The sequence below is a fragment of the Hylobates moloch genome, unplaced genomic scaffold (genome assembly GCF_009828535.3).
Source record: "Hylobates moloch isolate HMO894 unplaced genomic scaffold, HMol_V3 SCAFFOLD_11, whole genome shotgun sequence".
In the NCBI taxonomy this organism is placed as follows: Eukaryota; Metazoa; Chordata; class Mammalia; order Primates; family Hylobatidae; genus Hylobates; species Hylobates moloch.
Window position 1 is genome coordinate 43,153,829 of NW_026652286.1, and position 19,029 is coordinate 43,172,857.

At 41.2% G+C, this 19,029-nt stretch overlaps 1 protein-coding gene across 1 annotated transcript; it reads left to right on the forward strand.

The window, feature by feature from the left end:
* The first annotated feature begins 18,087 nt into the window (after window positions 1–18,087).
* On the forward strand, window positions 18,088–19,029 carry LOC116476249 (olfactory receptor 52P1-like). Its single transcript, XM_032165923.2, has one exon. It carries the CDS (start codon window positions 18,088–18,090, stop codon window positions 19,027–19,029), a length of 942 nt encoding a protein of 313 aa, XP_032021814.1.

Below are 19,029 nucleotides of genomic sequence, written 5' to 3' on the forward strand. Positions count from 1 at the left end.
TTCCAGAGAATATTCAATATCAGCAGAATTACAATGCTCACATTCAAACTCTGATCATTCTTATAAGAAGATTAGTTCTTATCCCCATTTTTAGACATTAAAAGAAATTAGAAAATAATCATATGTATCATGAAATATTATGCATGATCCTTGCCCTTAAGGTGCTTATAAAAACACTGGGTGCTCAGGACATTTAATTCCAATAAAGCCAGCATTACAAAGCAGCCTTATTGAGAAATCAAGTGGAGGAAGAGCCTTTTGTGACCTGCATGTGGCCAAAAGCAACTTTGTAAAGAATATAGATTGCTGCTTAATTCAAATCATACCCATAAACATTTACTGTCACTGTCTTCCTATTGCCTTCCAGCTCAAACTATACTCCCAATTATGAAAGAGTTTCTGCCCTGAAATGTCAATCTTGGTCATATGAAAAATAAATGTAGTTAGCACTTTCTAATAATTCGCTTCCCTACAAGTTCTTTAGATTTTTTTTCTAGCAGGGGTTTCGTAGGTCCTTATTTGACACTCAGAAATCCCTCCAACTAAAGCCCTACCTCCAGGTAACTTGAGAACATGAGAAGCCCTTTTGTTCTCTTTCACCTAACTGCAGTTTAACCTTCATCTCTACATACCTCTTCCTTCCTGGCCTTCACGACATTCAGAAGAAGAGATGCCCCACACTTACCTTTTTGCAAGACTAACCTATTCCCTTCACACTATTTTTCCATCTGGGATCCTTATCATTCTTTTTCCACCTTCTGTTGTCATTTCCCTTGAAAACGTTTAAATATTTCCTTCCAATATTTTTGACCTGTGCCACCTTTTTTTTCAGTTCCTGCCTAAAAACTTTCTTTTGAGGATTTTGAGATCTTTTAAAACACTTAGCACAAATCTGAAACAGTGCTCAGTAAATGTGGACACTTATGAATTGAGAAAACAAAAGATTAAGTCACTAACAATCAGAACAGTTGGAAAACATCAAAGATGAAACTTCAGCTTTGAGAACTCTGGTTTGCTGCCTCCCAATCCAATGTCTTAAATCACTACACTCTTCTGCTTCTACCTCATTGCTTCCTAAGAAGTATAAATCCAGCAGCATATTCAAGTTAACAGAAATATAACTCAAACTCATTATCATGATATAGGAAAAAAATTAGAATCTAAACACTTGGGTTTAAGAAATGATTGAGCCATCAGCCTACCAATAGAAACTAGTATTAATCACTGAAATTTTTAAAGATTTAGGTTCCTCACCTATAGATGAAGGCATAACCATATCTTCCATGACAATTTTACAGCTTCATCGTGAGGAAAGATAAAATCATGAGAAGAGTCCCTGTAAACTGTAAAGCATTGTAAAACTGTTATTTGTCATTACAATATTCCCCCTCCCACACAAATCTGCCCCCTTTTTTAAAATGTTTTTCTTGACATCAGCACAATCCTGCATTCCTTGGCCTTATATCTCCCTCCATCTAACACCCGCAACTGTTTTCCTTCACAACAACATTTATTGAAAAAGTTGAGTAATTCATTCTCTACTTCCTCATCTCTTAATTTTAAATTCCTTCCAATCTAGTTCCCATTTCCTCTACTCCCCTTATATGATCTTATCATTGCTTATTTATTCCCCTCTCTCTCTCTTCTTTTCTCTCCTCTTTTTGTTTCCCTTTTATTCTCAGACTTCTCTAGGTACTCTCTTAGGTGGTAAAAATGCCAAGAGAAATCAATACTCAGGGAATGCTCAAATGTCTAGCTTCTACTCTGAGTTCCCAGCTAGCATATCCTACTTCCCACTGGATAGCTCCACTTCAAAGTCTTATAGGCATCTCAAACAAAATAGGGCCAAAACAGAAATCTCTCTCCACAAACTCTTTCCTCTCCATGACTTGCCCATCTCAGTATGTATTATTACCATCCATCCCATAGCTAGGTCAGAAACCCAGGGGGTAATCCTTGAGTCAGTCTGCTTCCTCATCCTTTATATCCAATTTCAAAAGGCAAGTGTGATCAACCTATATGTTCCAGTCCCTACTCTTTTGTGTGTGCCTTGCCAAGCACTCTTACTTAAGTCACCATCATCTTTCATCTGGACTACAAAAGTCTCAACTCTTCTCAGTGGTATGGAATCTTGTACCCTCTATAATAACTCATTCTCTGTACTGCAGCCAAAAAGGCCATTTAAGAAAGCAAGTTCTATCAGGCAAGGCCTTCACTAAAGCCTTCATGGGCTACCATTGTACTTACTTCTGGCTTACAAGATCCTGCTTGGTCTGGTCACTACTCACTTTTCAGCCTCATCTCTTCCCCTTCTCCTTTCATTATTCTCCAGGCTTATGGCCTTCCACAGATACTGGAGCTCACGGAGTTCTCAGTCAGTGGTGGTGGCCCTTGATCCTGCCCCTGAATTGTCTCATACTGTTCTTCTCTCCATGCCCTGTGCCTTCCATAATTGACATATCATCATCTCTTTCCTGTGTCAGTATAAAAACCTCCTTAGTTTTCTACCCCTGCTCACCTCATCCACTACAGTGTGACAGACCACATATTTTATTAGTTTAGTGCAAAAGTAATTGTGGTTTTTGCCATTACTTTGTATGCAAAAACTGCAATTGCTTTTGAGCCAACCCAACACTTCTGTGCTGAAAACCACTTATAGGATCTCATTGCTACAAGAAAAATAAAAATCACTAAACACTTGTGAAAACCTATTCCTGCCTAAATTGTTGGCCTTACTCCTTTTAGTCCCCTAAATATTCATCCTAGGTTCAACCACACTGGGTTATTTGCCATTTCCTGAAAGGGTAATGTTTGTAGCTCATACTGTTTATCTGGAATTCTTTCCTCTGTCCCCTTTCATACCTAATCAAGATCCTGCCACCTTCTTGGTGAAGTCTTTTCAGACTCTTCCAGGAAGATGTTCTCAGTCATTTCAATGAAGATTCACTAACGCATTGAATCAAATAGCACAATGAGGGTACCATCTGTGTTACCTCTGCATGTATCTAGTAATCATCAGGCCATGAACTCTTTGAGTACAAAGGCTGTGACTTTATTCACTTCTATATTCAGACTTTATTGAACATGGTTGATACTCAATAAGTGCCTTTTTATTTTTAACCTTTTTAAACTTTTAGGTTCAAGGGTACATGTGTTTGTTTGTTATACAGGTAAATGTGAGTCATGGGGGTTTGTTGTACAGATTATTCCATCACTCAGGTGCTAAACCTAATACCCAATAGTTATTTTTCCTGCTCCTCTCCCTCCTCCCACCCTCCACCTTCAGATAGGCCCCAGTGTCTGTTGTTCCCCCTTTTGTGTCCATAAAGAATAGCACTAGGAAAAGAAAAGTGCTATTTTAAATGAATGCATGAATGATTCACTTCCGGGAGAAACTTACTCCTTCCTTCCTACTGCATAATATACCACCCTCTGATCCAAACTGAGATTTACCTCCACACATGGAAAATTCTATGAAATTTCCCATCACTTTTTGTTACCTCGGTCAGAATAAAAGCCTCTTGTTAGAAACTCTGCCTCAAAGTCTAACATACATCTGTGCATTTTCTCCAGGACTTCGCTTTGGGATGGATGCATGGAAGCCCCATGATGAAAGGACTCTTTTGTGTCTTTACCACAACTATATCCCATATAGGCACTCGCTAACTATTTCTTGAATAAATAAAAGAATGTCCTCTTATACATGTTGTCACCCTTATCCTAAGTGAATATGCTTCAATTCCAAACAGGGCTCCCCGCTCCCTCAGTGGCCTCATCTCCCTTACTCCCAGTGTGCTCCTGCTGCCCACACCTGGCCCTCCCATTTATTTGTCCTCAATCTCACAGCTTGCCTATGCTGTTTTAAAATGCCTGAGAATCCATCAACTTTCCCTCTTTCCAGTGTCCATTCAAATGTACCTCTAATTCCATTCACCATCTGACTCTGCTTATCTGGTCTTCTGCCCAACACCCTTGAACCTGCTTGGCATGAGTGCTTTGTCCGGTCCTTACATGTCATCGTCTTATGTTTGTTTCCTGCCTTCACAGCCAAGATGTCAGCAAACAACAAAAGGAAGACTTTGTCTCCCCCAAAAGTGCATGGGGACTCCATACCTACAGAGTATTCAGTCAGTGCTGTTATCTATGTGGCAGGCCACACCTGTATCCTGAGAGGACCTTAGAATGATGGGTTTGGGAAACTGAGTCCCCAAATGGTCATGGAGGAAATAAGCGGCATATCTAGTACTAAATTTCACATCTCCTCACCCCTAATCCATGCATTAGATTCTCATAAGGAGTGCATAACCTGGATCCCTTGCATGTGTAGTTCACAGCAGGGTTTTTGCTCCAATGAGAATCTAATGCCCTGGCTGATCTGACAGAAGGAAGAGCTCAGGCAGTAATGCTCTCTCACCTACTGCTCACCTCCTGCTGTGCATCCCAGTTCCTAACAGGCCGTGGACCAGTGCCAGTCTGTGGCACAGGGGTTGGGGACCCATGGTCTATAGGACTACTATAAGACCATGCTGCAAACATATAACTAGTTGTTGCTGAAAACTTTAATAAGTAAGTGTACCTGACCTGTCCTTTCTACCTCCTTATTTCAGCCTCCTCCTTTTTATCCTGGACTATTATAGCAGCTACAACTTAGGTTGGGCCAGAATGTGCAGTAGGAGGGAAGTGACTAACATGGTCTGGGCCGTAGCTGAATGCTAAGGTTTTCTGGAGGAGGTCCCTAATGCACAACACAAAAAGGAGTGCATGCCTGAGAGGCAGGAAAGTTGTTCCTCTGATAATGATGGCATGGAGGATCTGGAGCTTGCAGAAGCAAGTATTTTGAGGAGGGTTGAGAGCTCTCCTGTTAGACATATACAGGGATGAGAATGAGAGAAGAGAATCAGGAGATAAGGTAATGCCTGAGATGAAGATAAGTTAGGTTGTCTGAGCATAAGAGATCTGTAAGAGCTGGATTCTGCTCTGTGCACTCCATGGCTCAGCTTCCTGACCTAGCCTATTCCCCTCAAATATTAAACATTCTTCTCCCATCAGGTCTCTGCTCTGCCTTTGGATTTTCCCTCTAGTGATTATTATTTTCAGTCTGATTTCTGCCATTATCCTGGTTGTTCCTGTTTTCACTGCTCCCCCAGCTCATATGCCCTAGACTTGCTCCAGCCCCAGGAGCCAGTTGATTCCAGCATAGGCACCCCTCCCTAGTTGTCTTGTCCCTGGTCCCATCTGTGTCAGCTGTCTCACTGTGCCCTCCATCTGCCTGGTCTTCCCCTTCCACCATTGCCCCAGTTTGTGCTCACCCCTCAGCAGGAAGTTCAATTAATTTGCCACGCACTTTAGGGGAAACTGGTGCAGTTTTCCTCTCTTAGAGAAGGGTTGGGAAAGAGAGTTGGAAAGGGAGGGTCTGGCTATATCCTCATAATCAGCTGCTGTTTTCCCAAAAGAAAAAGGAAACAGGCCCTGTCTCTGAGGAATACCCTGAAAGGGCCCCATGATGAGCCTACTCTCTTCTCTGTGGCCAACTCTAGGAGCCTTCCCTGCTTCAGGCTCTGGTCTTCTGGGATTCCTGCCTCTGGCTTCCTACAGGCCCTACTCCTTCACCATTCTGTGGTATTCGATCATGCCTCTCCCTCGAGGCAGGATGGAGTGTGATTTCAGTAATCGGTGCGCCCTTCTCCACCCTCCCCTTCTTTCTCCACCCTCCCCTTCCTTCCGTGCAGTGCAAACTGCAAAATAGAGCCTCCTAAGAATACACAAGCAGCTGTCTTATGGGTATGCTTTCCAGTTGTGACTCAGAAAAGTGGAGTTCAGGCATAACTTGGTCAAGGTTATCTATTCTTTGTTTTATTTGGAGTTTGGATGTTTTTGTTTGCAGACAGAGCTGTGAGTTAAGGTAATAGGTGACAAATCTAGGTTTGTCTCAGCTTGTGACCTTGACAAGGCACTTAACCTCTCTGTTCTTTGGATTGTTTCTTGTTGTGGGGACAATAATCCCAGTCCTTCCCACCTCACTGGGTGGGGTGATCCAATGAGATCATTGAGGAATAACTCTCAATGTTGTTATTGCTCAATTATTAACCATTAATAATACCAACATATCAATAAGTCCTCCTATCACTGGTCTTAGAGCTTGCTATTCTTCTGCCATGGTCCTGAGAAAGGAAGTCGGTTTTTGCAGTAGCCTCTAAGTCCTTTAACCTGAAATAACTCTAGATGGGAGCCCAGTAGCTCCTACTGAGACTGTATTCTGGTCACATTCCCTTTCTTCCCACAGAGACACACAAATCTTCCATCGGTTATCCTAACTCTTGTCCCTCAGAGACAAGGACTTGCCTCTCACACCTAGAGTCTCCAGAACACATTGGGTTGAGGTGGACTTCTACACAGGGCTTGCATTGTGAAAATCTGAATTAAGTTTAGCAGACACAGGCTACATAGAGATGGTGATCCAGACTTGAAGTTCACAAGCTTATATTAGGAACATCATTGTGGAAGATACCAGGCTGTGTTAGGGAAAGATTGAATTATACATTTAATTATTTTGAGAAACCGCCATATGCCATTTTCCACAGTGGCTACACTATTTTGCATTCCCACCACCAGTATACATGGTTCCAACCTTACCACTTCCTCAACACTATTTTCTGGATTTTGATCATAGCCATCCTACTGGCTGTGAAAATAGTACCTCAATGTGTTTCCATTTGTATTTCCCTAATGATAACTGATGTTAGGCCTCTTTTCTTATTGGCCATTTGTATATCTTCAGAAAAATGTTTATTCAAGTCCTTTGCCCATTTTTGAATTGGATTATTTGGTGGGGGGGTATTGTTGTAGGAGTTCTTTATATACTCTGGATAGTAATACCTTATTAGACGTATGCTTTGCAAACACTCTCCTATTCTGTAGGTTGCCTTTCTACTCTCTTGATAGTGCTTCCATGAACAGAAGTTTTTAGTTTCGATGAAGTCCAATTTATATTTCTTTTGAGGCCTATACTTTTGGTGTCATAACCAAGAAAACATTGCTAAATCCAAAGTCCTGAAACTTTTTGCTTATGTTTTCTTGTATGGGTTTGATGATTTTAGATCTTATATTCCATCTTTGATCCATTTGATTTAATTTTTTTATATGGTAAAGGTCCAGCTTCAGTCTTTTGCATGTGGATATCCAGTTTTCCCAGCACCATTTGTTTGAAAACACAAATAATGAATTCTTTTTGTTTTTTCCACAAGTTATTGGGGTACAGGTGGTATTTGGTTACATAAGTAAGTTCTTCAGTGGAGATTTGTGAGAACCGGGTGCACCCATCACCTGAGCAGTATACATTGCACTGTGTTTGTTGTCTTTTATCCCTTGCCCCCTCCCACTCTTCCCCCTAAGTCCCCAAAGTCCATTGTATCATCCTTATGGCTTTGCATCCTCATTTTACCCAACCCCATTTTACCCAATAGCATTTGGCAGTTGAGCATTTCCCAGTTCCTGGTTTCCTGAACAACATTATCTTGCAGGTTTTCTTTCTTCCTCATTAGTGTTGTCTTCTGCTGGCTAGTTCTTTTTTTCCTCTCCTTTGAATCTCTTCTCTTTGTACACTAACTTGTAGGCATTTTCATCATTTTTCATGGTTTTAACTATCTACTCTTTGATAACTCACAACTCTATATCTTCAACTCAGATATCTCCCTTGAACTTCAAATTGGTAAATTATTTTCTTGCTTTTTTTTTTGAATGGCATGCCTGTTTTATTTAATTTTTTCTTTAAAACACTGAAAGTGTGGTCCTGTATCAGCAGCATTACCTGGGAGGAATTCACAGGCTCTCAGGCCCACTCCAGACTTTTTATTATTATTATACTTTAAGTTCTAGGGTATATATGAACAACATGCAGGTTTGTTACATATGTATACATGTGCCATGTTGGTGTGCTGCACCCATTAACTTGGCATTTACATTAGGTATATCTCCTAACACTATCCCTCCTCCATCCCCCCACCCCACAACAGGCCCCGGTGTGTGATGTTCCCTAACCTGTGTCCAAGTGTTCTCATTGTTCAATTCCCACCTATGAGTGAGAACATGCAGTCTCTGGTTTTCTGTCCTTGCGATAGTTTGCTCAGAATGGTTTCCAGCTTCATCTATGTCCTTACAAAGGACATGAACTCATCATTTTTTATGGCTGCATAGTATTCCATGGTGTATATGTGCCACATTTCCTTAATCCAGTCTATCATTGATGGACATTTGGGTTGGTTCCACGTCTTTGCTATTGTGAATAGTGCCACAATAAACATATGCATGCATGTGTCTTTATAGCAGCATGATTTATAATCCTTTGGGTATATACCCAGTAATGGGATGGCTGGGTCAAATGGTATTTCTAGTTCTAGATGCTCGAGGAATCACCACACTGTCTTCCACAATGGTTGAACTAGTTTACAGTCCCACCAACAGTGTAAAAGTGCTCCTATTTCTCCACATCCTCTCCAGCACCTGTTGTTTCCTGGCTTTTTAATGATCGCCATTCTAACTGGTGTGAGATGGTATCCCATTGTGGTTTTGATTTCCATTTCTCTGGCCAGTGATGATGAGCACTTTTTCCTGTGTCTGTTGGCTGCATAAATGTCTTCTTTTGAGAAGTGTCTGTTGATATCCTTTGCCCACTTTTTGATGGGGTTGTTTGATTTTTTTCTTGTAAATTTGTTTAAGTTCTTCGTAGATTCTGGATATTAGCCTTTTCTCAGATGGGTAGATTGTAAAAATTTTCTCCCATTCTGTAGGTTGCCTGTTCACTCTGATGATAGTTTCTTTTGCTGTGCAGAAGCTCTTTAGTTGAATTAGATCCCCCTGTTTGCAGATGACATGACTGTGTATTTAGAAAACCCCATCATCTCAGCCCAAAATCTCCTTAAGCTGATAGGCAACCTCAGCAAAGTCTCAGGATACAAAAATCAATGTGCAAAAATCACAAGCATTCCTATCCACCAATAACAGAGAGCCAAATCATGAGTGAACTCCCATTCACAATTGCTTCAAAGAGAATAACATACCTAGGAATCCAACTTAAAAGGGATGTGAAGGACCTCTTCAAGGAGAACTACAAACCACTGCTCAACAAAATAAAAGAGGACACAAACAAATGGAAGAACATTCCATGCTCATGGATAGAAAGAATCAATATCGTGAAAATGGCCATACTGCCCAAGGTAATTTATAGATTCAATGCCATCCCCATCAAGCTACCAATGACTTTCTTCACAGAATTGGAAAAAACTACTTTAAAGTTCATATGGAACCAGAAAAGAGCCCACATTGCTAGACAATCCTAAGCCAAAAGAACAAAGCTGGAGGCATCATGCTACCTGACTTCAAACTATACTACAAGGCTACAATAACCAAAACAGCATGGTACTGGTACCAAAACAGAGATATAGACCAATGGAACAGAACAGAGCCCTCAGAAATAATACCACACATCTACAACCATCTGATCTTTGACAAACCTGACAAAAACAATAAATTGGGAAAGGAATCCCTATTTAATAAAAGGTGCTGGGGAAACTGGCTAGCCATATGTAAAAAGCCAAAACTGGATCCCTTCCTTACACCTTATACAAAAATTAATTCAAGGTGGATTAAAGACTTAAATATTAGACCTAAAACCATAAAAACCCTAGAAGAAAACCTAGGCAATACCATTCAGGACATAGGCATGGGCAAGGACTTCATGACCAAAACATCAAAAGCAATGGCAATTATTTTCTTTTCTAACATCTATTCTTATCTAATATACATGTCCAACTTTACAGGACCAAAACAGAACTCTGGTTCCTCTCTCCCTCCACCCTTGTAAACCTACTTTTCTCTTCGTGTTTCCTGTGCATTGAAGCCCTTCCCTTTACTCAACTTCTCAGATTGGAGCCTTCCTTGAAGCCCATCATATTCTCATAACCCCACATTGAATCAATCTACCAACAAATCCTATCAACTGGACCTTCAAAGTATATCCCAAGTGTGATCACTTCTCATTGCCTCCCTGCTGCCACTCTGGTCTAAGGCAAAATCATTTCCTGTGTTGGCTATAACAATAACTTTTGTAACAATAACAACTCTTTTATCCTTGTCCCTTACGTTGAACCCGGAGCAGGTATTTTAAAGCTTAAGTCACAGTATAACAGAACCCTGTTCAAAAGCTTCTGATAGCTTTCCACCACAGATCAAACAAAATTCAGTCTTCACCATGGTTTACAAATACCTTTTGGTCTCTGGACCTTTGCTACCTCTCCTACCATCTCCTCCTAGTCACTCCAGTCCAGCAACTGGTGGCCTTATACTGTCCCTCAAATTCACCAAACACGTTCCAGAAATCAAGGCCTGTATGTCTGTTCCTTTTGCCTGGAGCACTGTCTTCCATACAGCTGCATGCCTTGTTCACTTGTTTCATCAAGATTTCTACCAAATGTCACCTTCTCAGAAAGACCTATCATGACCACCCTATCTAAAATTGTGTCCCATGTCATTTTTCTGTCTTATTATCCTGTTTTTACCCACAGCACTTTAATAATTTATTTTTCATTAACAAATTGTATATATTTATCATGTACAACACGGAGTTTTTAAATGTGTATACATTGTGGAATGGCTAAATCAAGCTAATTGACATATATTACCTCACATACTTTTCCATCTTTGTGGTGAGAGCAGTTAAAATCTACTCTCTTCATAAGTTTCAAGAATTATAATACATTGTTATTAACTGCAGTTCCCATCTTATACAATAGGTCTCTTAAATTTATTTCTTTTAACTGAAATTTTGTCTCCTTCAACCAATATTTCCTCAATCCTGACACCCCCACACCCTGGGAACTACCATTCTACTTTCTCTACTTCTGTGTTCAACTTCTTTAGATTCCACATCTAAGTAAGATCATGCGCTATTTCTCTTTTTGTGCCTGGCTTATTTCACTTCACATGAACTCCAGATTTGTATATGTTCTCAAATGACAGAATTTCCTCCTTTTTTAATGCAGAATAGTATTCCATTGTGTGTGTGTGTGTGTGCGTGTGTGTGCGTGCGTGCACCACATTTTCTTTATCCATTCATCCATCCATGAACACTTAGACTGATTCTATATCCTGGCTATTACGAGTACTGCTGCAGTGAACATTGGAGTATAGGTATCCCTTCAACATATTCCTTCAGATATATATCCAATACTGGGATTGCTAGATCACATGATAGTTCTATTTTTAAGTTTTGTTAGTTCTATTTTTAATTTTTTGAGGAAACTTCACACCATGTGCCATAATGGCTATACTAATTTACATTCCTACCAACCATGTGCAATTTCTCTATACCATCTCCAATTTCTCTATACCATCTCCAATGCTTGTTATCTTACAACATTTTAATAATAGCCATTCTAACTTCAGAGCACTTTAATGCTGTAATGAACATCATTGTGGATATCTCTTTAACATTGTTTTAGACATACACCCAGTTCTGGAGTTGCTGGATCATACAGGTAGTTCTATTTTTAACTTTTTGAGGAAATGTTATACTATTTCCCATAAAGGCTGTACTGCTTTACATTCCTACCAACCGTGTGCAAGGATTCGCTTTTCTTCATATTCTCTCCAACACTTATCTTTCATCATGTTGATAATAGCCATTCTAATTTCATGGAACTTTTCAATATCTGTCGTGTATTGATTTTTTAATGCAAATGTCTCCTATTAGCATAGACATCCCATGAAACAAGAACTTTGTCTTCCTTGTTCAATATGGCATTCCTGGTAGTACTTAGAGAAATGCTGACACATAGTGGGTGCTCAATAACATTGTATAGAATAGTTGTTGTTGGCTGAATAAAATGTGCCCCCATAGTATCCTAAGTTAATGCTAAACATCTATGACTGTCCCTGAGACCCATAAAAATAATGAAGAGCTGAGGCTTGGCTCTGATCATTGTGGAGCTGGCAGAAAATGTAAATCATTTCATGTATCTGTTTTGCCACTGTAGAATCAGTTGAGTCCCCGAAGAACCAAATGGGAGAATGACCAAAACTTTGGATCCCCAAACTTTTCATATTTGAAGTGTCATTTCTCTGTGATCTCCCGGGGAACCTATATGTTTGGAAAATAAAGCCTGCACCTTCCTCTTCATCATCTAGACCAAGTCATTCCCCACTAGGTCTTCCCTTCACCATCTGCATTTAAAGCTCCTTAAAAGCAGGAATATTTCCATACCTTTATATCTCCAGGACAATAGCAGATACATAAGCCGTCAATGTGTGTTTGTTGACTTATTGTCCGAAATCAAGTTTCATATCTGCCCAGACTACATTTGATTAGAATCCAATCTGTTCTTTTGACAGCCTTCCCCCAGTACCTAACATCATCACAATCTTCTTTTAAATTCCAACAGAGAGAGAGATTCCTCCTGGTCTCTGCCTTCACAAAGTCTATCATGTAGGAATCTACTGATGATTTACCAGGTTCTAGGCACTTTATTAAAATTGTATATGCGCTATTTCATTTCAATCTTCCCCATTTTTGAAAATGGGGAACAAGAGGCTAAGAGTTGTTACTTAACTTACCTAAGGTCATGCCAACAGTATTTAGAGTGAACTCTATCCCACGAATGGCATTTGATGATGCTGCATGGCAATAGAGAGAAAGGACACACACAGGGTGTCAGAAAAGAATCATGAAAACATTGGCTTTGAATTAGGCTTCAGTGGTCCCCAGAAAATGCCCAATGTCCCTTGCCTTCCAGGTTTTACACGTGCTGTGTCCTCTTCCTGGTGTATTCCTCCCTTCAGACCCACTTTATCTGTCTAAACCCTAAATCCTTGACTAATTCTTTTTTTTTTTAGGGTACCTGTGCACAATGTGCAGGTTTGTTACATATGTATCCATGTGCCATGTTGGTTTGCTGCACCCATTAACTCATCATTTAGCATTAGGTATATCTCCTAATGCTGTCCCTCCCCCCCCCCACCCCATAACAGTCCCCGGAGTGTGATGTTCCCCTTCCTGTGTCCATGAGTTCTCATTGTTCAATTCCCACCTATGAGTGAGAACATGCGGTGTTTGGTTTTTCGTCCTTGCGATAGTTTACTGAGAATGATGGTTTCCAGTTTCATCCATGTCCCTACAAAGGACATGAACTCATCATTTTTATGGCTGCATAGTATTCCATGATGTACATGTGCCACATTTTCTTAATCCAGTCTATTGTTGTTGGACATTTGGGTTGGTTCCAAGTCTTTGCTATTGTGAATAGTGCCGCAATAAACATACGTGTGCATGTGTCTTTATAGCAGCATGATTTATAGTCCTTTAGGTATATACCCAGTAATGGGATGGCTGGGTCAAATGGTATTTCTAGTTCTAGATCCCTGAGGAATCACCACACTGACTTCCACAATGGTTGAACTAGTTTACAGTCCCACCAACAGTGTAAAAGTGTTCCTATTTCTCCACATCCTCTCTAGCACCTGTTGTTTCCTGACTTTTTAATGATGGCCATTCTAACTGGTGTGAGATGGTATCTCATTGTAGTTTTGATTTGCATTTCTCTGATGGCCAGTGATGATGAGCATTTTTTCATGTGTTTTTTGGCTGCATAAATGTCTTCTTTTGAGAAGTGTCTGTTCATGTCCTTCACCCACTTTTTGATGGGGTTGTTTGTTTTTTTCTTGTAAATTTGTTTGACTAATTCTTAATAGTGAATCCCTCCCCTGCCAAAAGAGCCTCTGTCTGTTTTTTAAAGTCTGCATATGTCCCATTGAATTTTAATTGATTTTAATGTCTGTCCATCCTCCAGTCCAGACTGTGACCTCCTTGAGAACAGGGGCATGATCCTTCAACCCTATGCCTTAAAATCTAGCATAATCTTTCACATATAATAGATGCTCAGTAAGTGATTGTTACATTTGATAAAATAAGATAAACGCTTTTTATTGAGGGCTTATCAGATACCAGGCAAAATGATAAATATTTTGTATACATCATCTAATTTAATCTTCACTGCTTCCCTACTTCACATATGAAGAACTAGTGTTCAAAAAAAATAGTTTTTCCTAAATAAACACCAAGAAGCAAATATTTTATCAGGAGTATCCAGTATTTTGGCTGGACCACACTGGAAGTTGTCTTAGGCCACACATAAAATACACTAACACTAATGATAGCTGATGAGCCAAAAAAAAAAAGTCACAAAAAAATCTCATAACATTTTAAGAAAGTTTACAAATTTGCGTTGGTCCGCAGGTTGGACAAGCTGGTTTTAGATGGAGGGAGGGGGCCAGGAGAAAAAAACAAAATTAGTAAAACATTCTAAACTATGTTTCTGTGCCAAGAAAACCTTTAAGACTATTTATGCTCAAGGACCTTTCCAACTACCCCACCTACCCACATGGAACTCGCAGGATAGATCTTCTCTGCTATCCTATCCTTCCCTCTCCCATCAGGGCCTGTATTTCCAGCTTTCAATTTGCTGCCTCTTTCCAGCATCCCAGGGGTCTTTTTAGTGTCTTTATCCTCCAGGGAATGGCTACCCACATGTAGGATGCTAATAATAGGATAAATACCCCAGCTCTTTTTCTTCCCACACTCTAACCCCTGTAGGACCAGATTCCACTATCACATCCTGCCTCAGACCTGGTAAGTTTGTCTCTCTGTCTGTTTGGTCTTCTCAGTGTGCCTATTATATGGTTGAACAAAGACATGACTGCCACTAAGGTAATTTTTTCACTGAGGTTGTCTCTCCTTCAGATTAAAAGGACTTACAAATGAATCACACTTTTGACCACTGTTTTGTGGCCATGTAGTTTAATTGGCTCTTCAGATAACTGTCTCCCATAGTAATTGCCATAGTAGCCTATGAAGTAGGAATCAACCTCTCCAGGTTACACAGATAGGGAAACAGTTTGAGAGAGTTTAGGTGGCTTGACTGAGACCACACAGCTGGTGAGTTATAAAGCTGGGATTTGAATCTGGCTGCCCTTGGGCATCCATGAGTGAGTGCTAAATTCTAGGTTGGTCATTTCCAGACGCTCATGAGCACCTCCAGGATAAAGAACTTGCTCCTTTCCTCAAGAGACAGCCTTGTTCCTGGCATTTTAACTCCTATTCTTATATATTTTAGGTAAGGCCTTTCTTATACCAAGTGCTAAAATAAATAAGAACAAAGCAGAGGAATGAGGGGCATGAAGGAGAGTTATTATTCTGGAGAGCTATCTGGAGGAGGCAGGGAGTCTTCCTTGCCTGATCTCAGTAGGCAGATGAATCACAAGAAAATGACACTAGAGTATAGGCAGAAAAGTGTTCATGGGCAGAGAGTAGAAAGCTTTAAGAGTCTCTAGACATTCACCGTGGAGAGGACTCTGCAGCCATGCCACCTACTCTCAGCCTACACATCACTGAATCAGACTAAAGTGGCAAAGGTTCCTTTGAACACGGTGATGATAACCCATCTTCTGCCTTGCATACTTTCCCAGTGCCCTAAAATCTCATCCTGAGTGTTTTTCATGAGGTCTAACTCAAATATTAGTAGGAGAGTCAAAAAGTGAAGACCCCCAAGGCTCTCACCTCAACCTTGAGCTCTTTCCTAAAATCCAGGAATATTATACTCAACATATGCTCTTCCAACTTCATTTTCCCCATCTGTGCAAAGTGGGTGAGACAAGGGGAAATTGTGGTCATTATGCTGTGTAGTTCCAGATCAAGGGTGGAGCAAAAGTTTTTTGAGTAGCAGTTTAAGGCCTGAGAAAATCTGATTCAATTATTAAAAGACTGAGATGGAAGAAGAAAAGAAGGGAGGGAAAGAAAGTAGGGCCGTCTCATTCACGACTGGATTATTCAGCTCTCAATTTTTTTTTTTTTTTTTGAGACGGAGTCTTGCTCTGTTGCCCAGGCTGGAGTGCAGTGGTGCAATCTCGGCTCACTGCAAGCTCCGCCTCCCAGGTTCATGCCATTCTCCTGCCTCAGCCTCTCTGAGTAGCTGGGACTACAGGCGCCCACCACCACGCCCGGCTAATTTTTTTTTTTTTTTTTTTTTGTATTTTTTAGTAGAGACGGGGTTTCACCGTGGTCTCGATCTCCTGACCTCGTGATCCACCCACCTCGGCCTCCCAAAGTGCTGGGATTACAAGCGTGAGCCACCGCGCCTGGCCCAGCTCTCAATTTTCTCCACAAAGGGTACTGAAGCAGGGACACTCCAAAAACAATGTCTTACATAAATGTATGTCCCTGTGTCTTCTGAGTACAGCCTTGCTCATGCATCTTGCACAATAACATATATAGGTACACACAATCACATGCCCAGCCAAACACTGCATTCTCATCAAATGGAACAGTTCTACATGCATCATTTCACAAGGTTCTTCACACTCTAATTTCTCTATCCCAGACCTTTCAGCTACCATGAAGGCTAAAATCTCTTCTAGGCTTGCTTGGACCCCAGCTGGATGGTGGAAATCCAGGGAGATACAATAGAAGAGAAAAACAGGAAATACATGAAGGGATGATAAGACAGAAAGGAACAAGATGACTTGCTCAATATGAGAGTGACAGCCACAGTTGACACTGGGATGGAAAGGAGGCATCCTGGACCACAGTTCTTTCCTGAAGATCACATTAGAAGACCTTACCCTCTTCCTTCCTGCTCCTACCTCTTTCCCCAAAGCAGTTTCCTATGATCTCTGGGTATGGGTAGCTGATACTAAGGATTGCAAGGAGCATTGCATTTTAAGATTAGGAATACAGATGAGCATCACTATAGGGTACAATTTGTTCCACTATCTCTGTTTCAATTAGCAATTGGAACACAGTCACATACAATTATATTAGAAGCTCTTTTCTTTTGATAGAGGTACTTTTCTTTCTACTCTCTCCTACGTCTATTTCTGGTTCTTGTTCTCATCTTTTTTATCTCACCACCTCTCCCTCTACTGTCCCCTTCCTGCCTTTTTTTGTTTAATCTTTCTCTCAAATTCCCAATTACTACCTGGTTAGATAAGAAAAAAATGAGATAAAAATATATTTTAAAATGTAGGTGAGGGAAGATCAGGAGGGTGTTTGAGGGTAATAGACAGGAGATATGGGGAGATGTATGGAAGCACAGTACTGTCATTTGGTCAAACTTGGGTCTCCATTTTTGCTTTCAGGGAATGATTCCATGTTCCCAGTTACTAAAATTTACTTCTTACCTCTTTCTTTTATGTACTTTTGATTTTTATGAGGGAAAATGCCTTGTATTCAATCATTTCTCAATGACCTTAACAGATTATTTTTATAGCCAAATTAGCCTGATCCCTACCACTGATCAATTGTGCATGATCACAGCTGTTTCTACCAGCATCCATACAGAACACCTGAGGCAAGTGCAAGATCCCTGTACTAAACGTAAGCCAGGCAATCTTACGCCTGTATCAGACTATGAGAGACTCAGCCTATCACCTCTGTTTTGCTGTTCCTGGTCAGAACCTAGGTTCTGAGCCTCATCTATGGGTTATTATAGGCTCAATGGCTTGAAAAATCCATCCAAGATCTCTCCCTCTTCCTATCAATTCCCTTCAGACCTGATCTTTCCATCTTGAAAAGTAACCACATTTGAGTCTTCCATCGAATCTGCCTGACTTTTTATCATTAATATTACTTTTATATTTTCACACAGGCAGATGAATCCGAAGAAAAAAATATTAGACTATAGGCAAAAGAGGGCTCACAGGTAGAAGAAAGCTGTAAAATTCTCTAGCCACAGCCTGTCACCATAGAGAAGTTTCTACAGCCATGCCACTTGCGCACCACCCACAGCCTGGACAACATTGAATCAGATAGAAGTGTAAAGGGCTCCTGTGAACCTTGAAGATAGTAACCCACCTCCTGTCTTGCATTATCTCCCAGTGCCCTACCATCTTCCCATCCTGGATGCTTTTCATGAAGTCTAATGCAAATATTTCCTGCTGCTTTTCAGCCATAGCATAAAGATGAATCCCAGTTGCTTCATCTCTCAGGGATTCCTAGGACTCAGAGCAAGGCAGTGAGGTCTTCTCTACCCACCTTACTTGGCCATGAAACTCATAAACCATAGCCATCAGAACCCAACCTCCTTTCTGCTCATGGGAATTCCAGGCCTGGAGGCATCCCACTTTTGGATTGCTTTTCCCTTCTGCTCCATGTATGCCCTGGCAGTGCTGGGAAACATGGTAGTGCTGCTAGTGGTACATTCAGAGCCTGTATTGCACCAGCCCATGTACCTGTTCCTCTGCATGCTATCCACCATTGACCTCGTCCTCTGCACCTCCACTGTGCCCAAGCTCCTTGCACTTTTTTGGGCAAAGGATGCTGAGATCACCTTTGGGGCCTGTGCTGCCCAGATGTTCTTTATCCATGGCTTCTCAGCTGTAGAATCTGGTATACTGCTAGCAATGGCCTTTGACCGCTACTTAGCCATCTGCCAGCCTCTGCACTATGGCTCATTGCTCTCCCCAGAGTCTGTAGGCAAGCTGGGGGCTGCAGCCGTGCTTCGTGGCTTGGGACTCATGACCCCACTCACCTGCTTACTAGCAAGACTGAGCTACTGCAGTCGAGTGGTGGCCCACTCCTACTGTGAACACATGGCTGTGGTGAAGCTGGCTTGTGGAGGAACACAGCCAAACAACATCTATGGCATCACCACTGCCACACTGGTGGTGGGCACTGACTCCATCTGTATTGCTATCTCCTATGCATTCATCCTCCGGGCTGTGTTAGGCCTCTCCTCCAAGGAGGCAAGGGCTAAGAGCTTTGGCACTTGTGGCTCCCACCTGGGTGTCATCCTTCTCTTCTATACACCAAGACTCTTCTCCTTCTACACACAGCTGTTTGGCCAGCACGTGCCCCGGCACATCCACATCCTCCTAGCTGACCTCTACCTGGTTGTACCACCCATGCTCAACCCCATCATCTATGGCATGAATACCAAACAGATCTGGGATGGGGCCCTCCGGCTTCTGAAGTGGGGCCCTGCTTAG

Excerpts from the sequence above, each read along its gene's own strand:
- LOC116476249 (XM_032165923.2), top strand. The coding sequence starts at position 18,088 with ATGAAACTCATAAACCATAGCCATCAGAACCCAACCTCCTTTCTGCTC.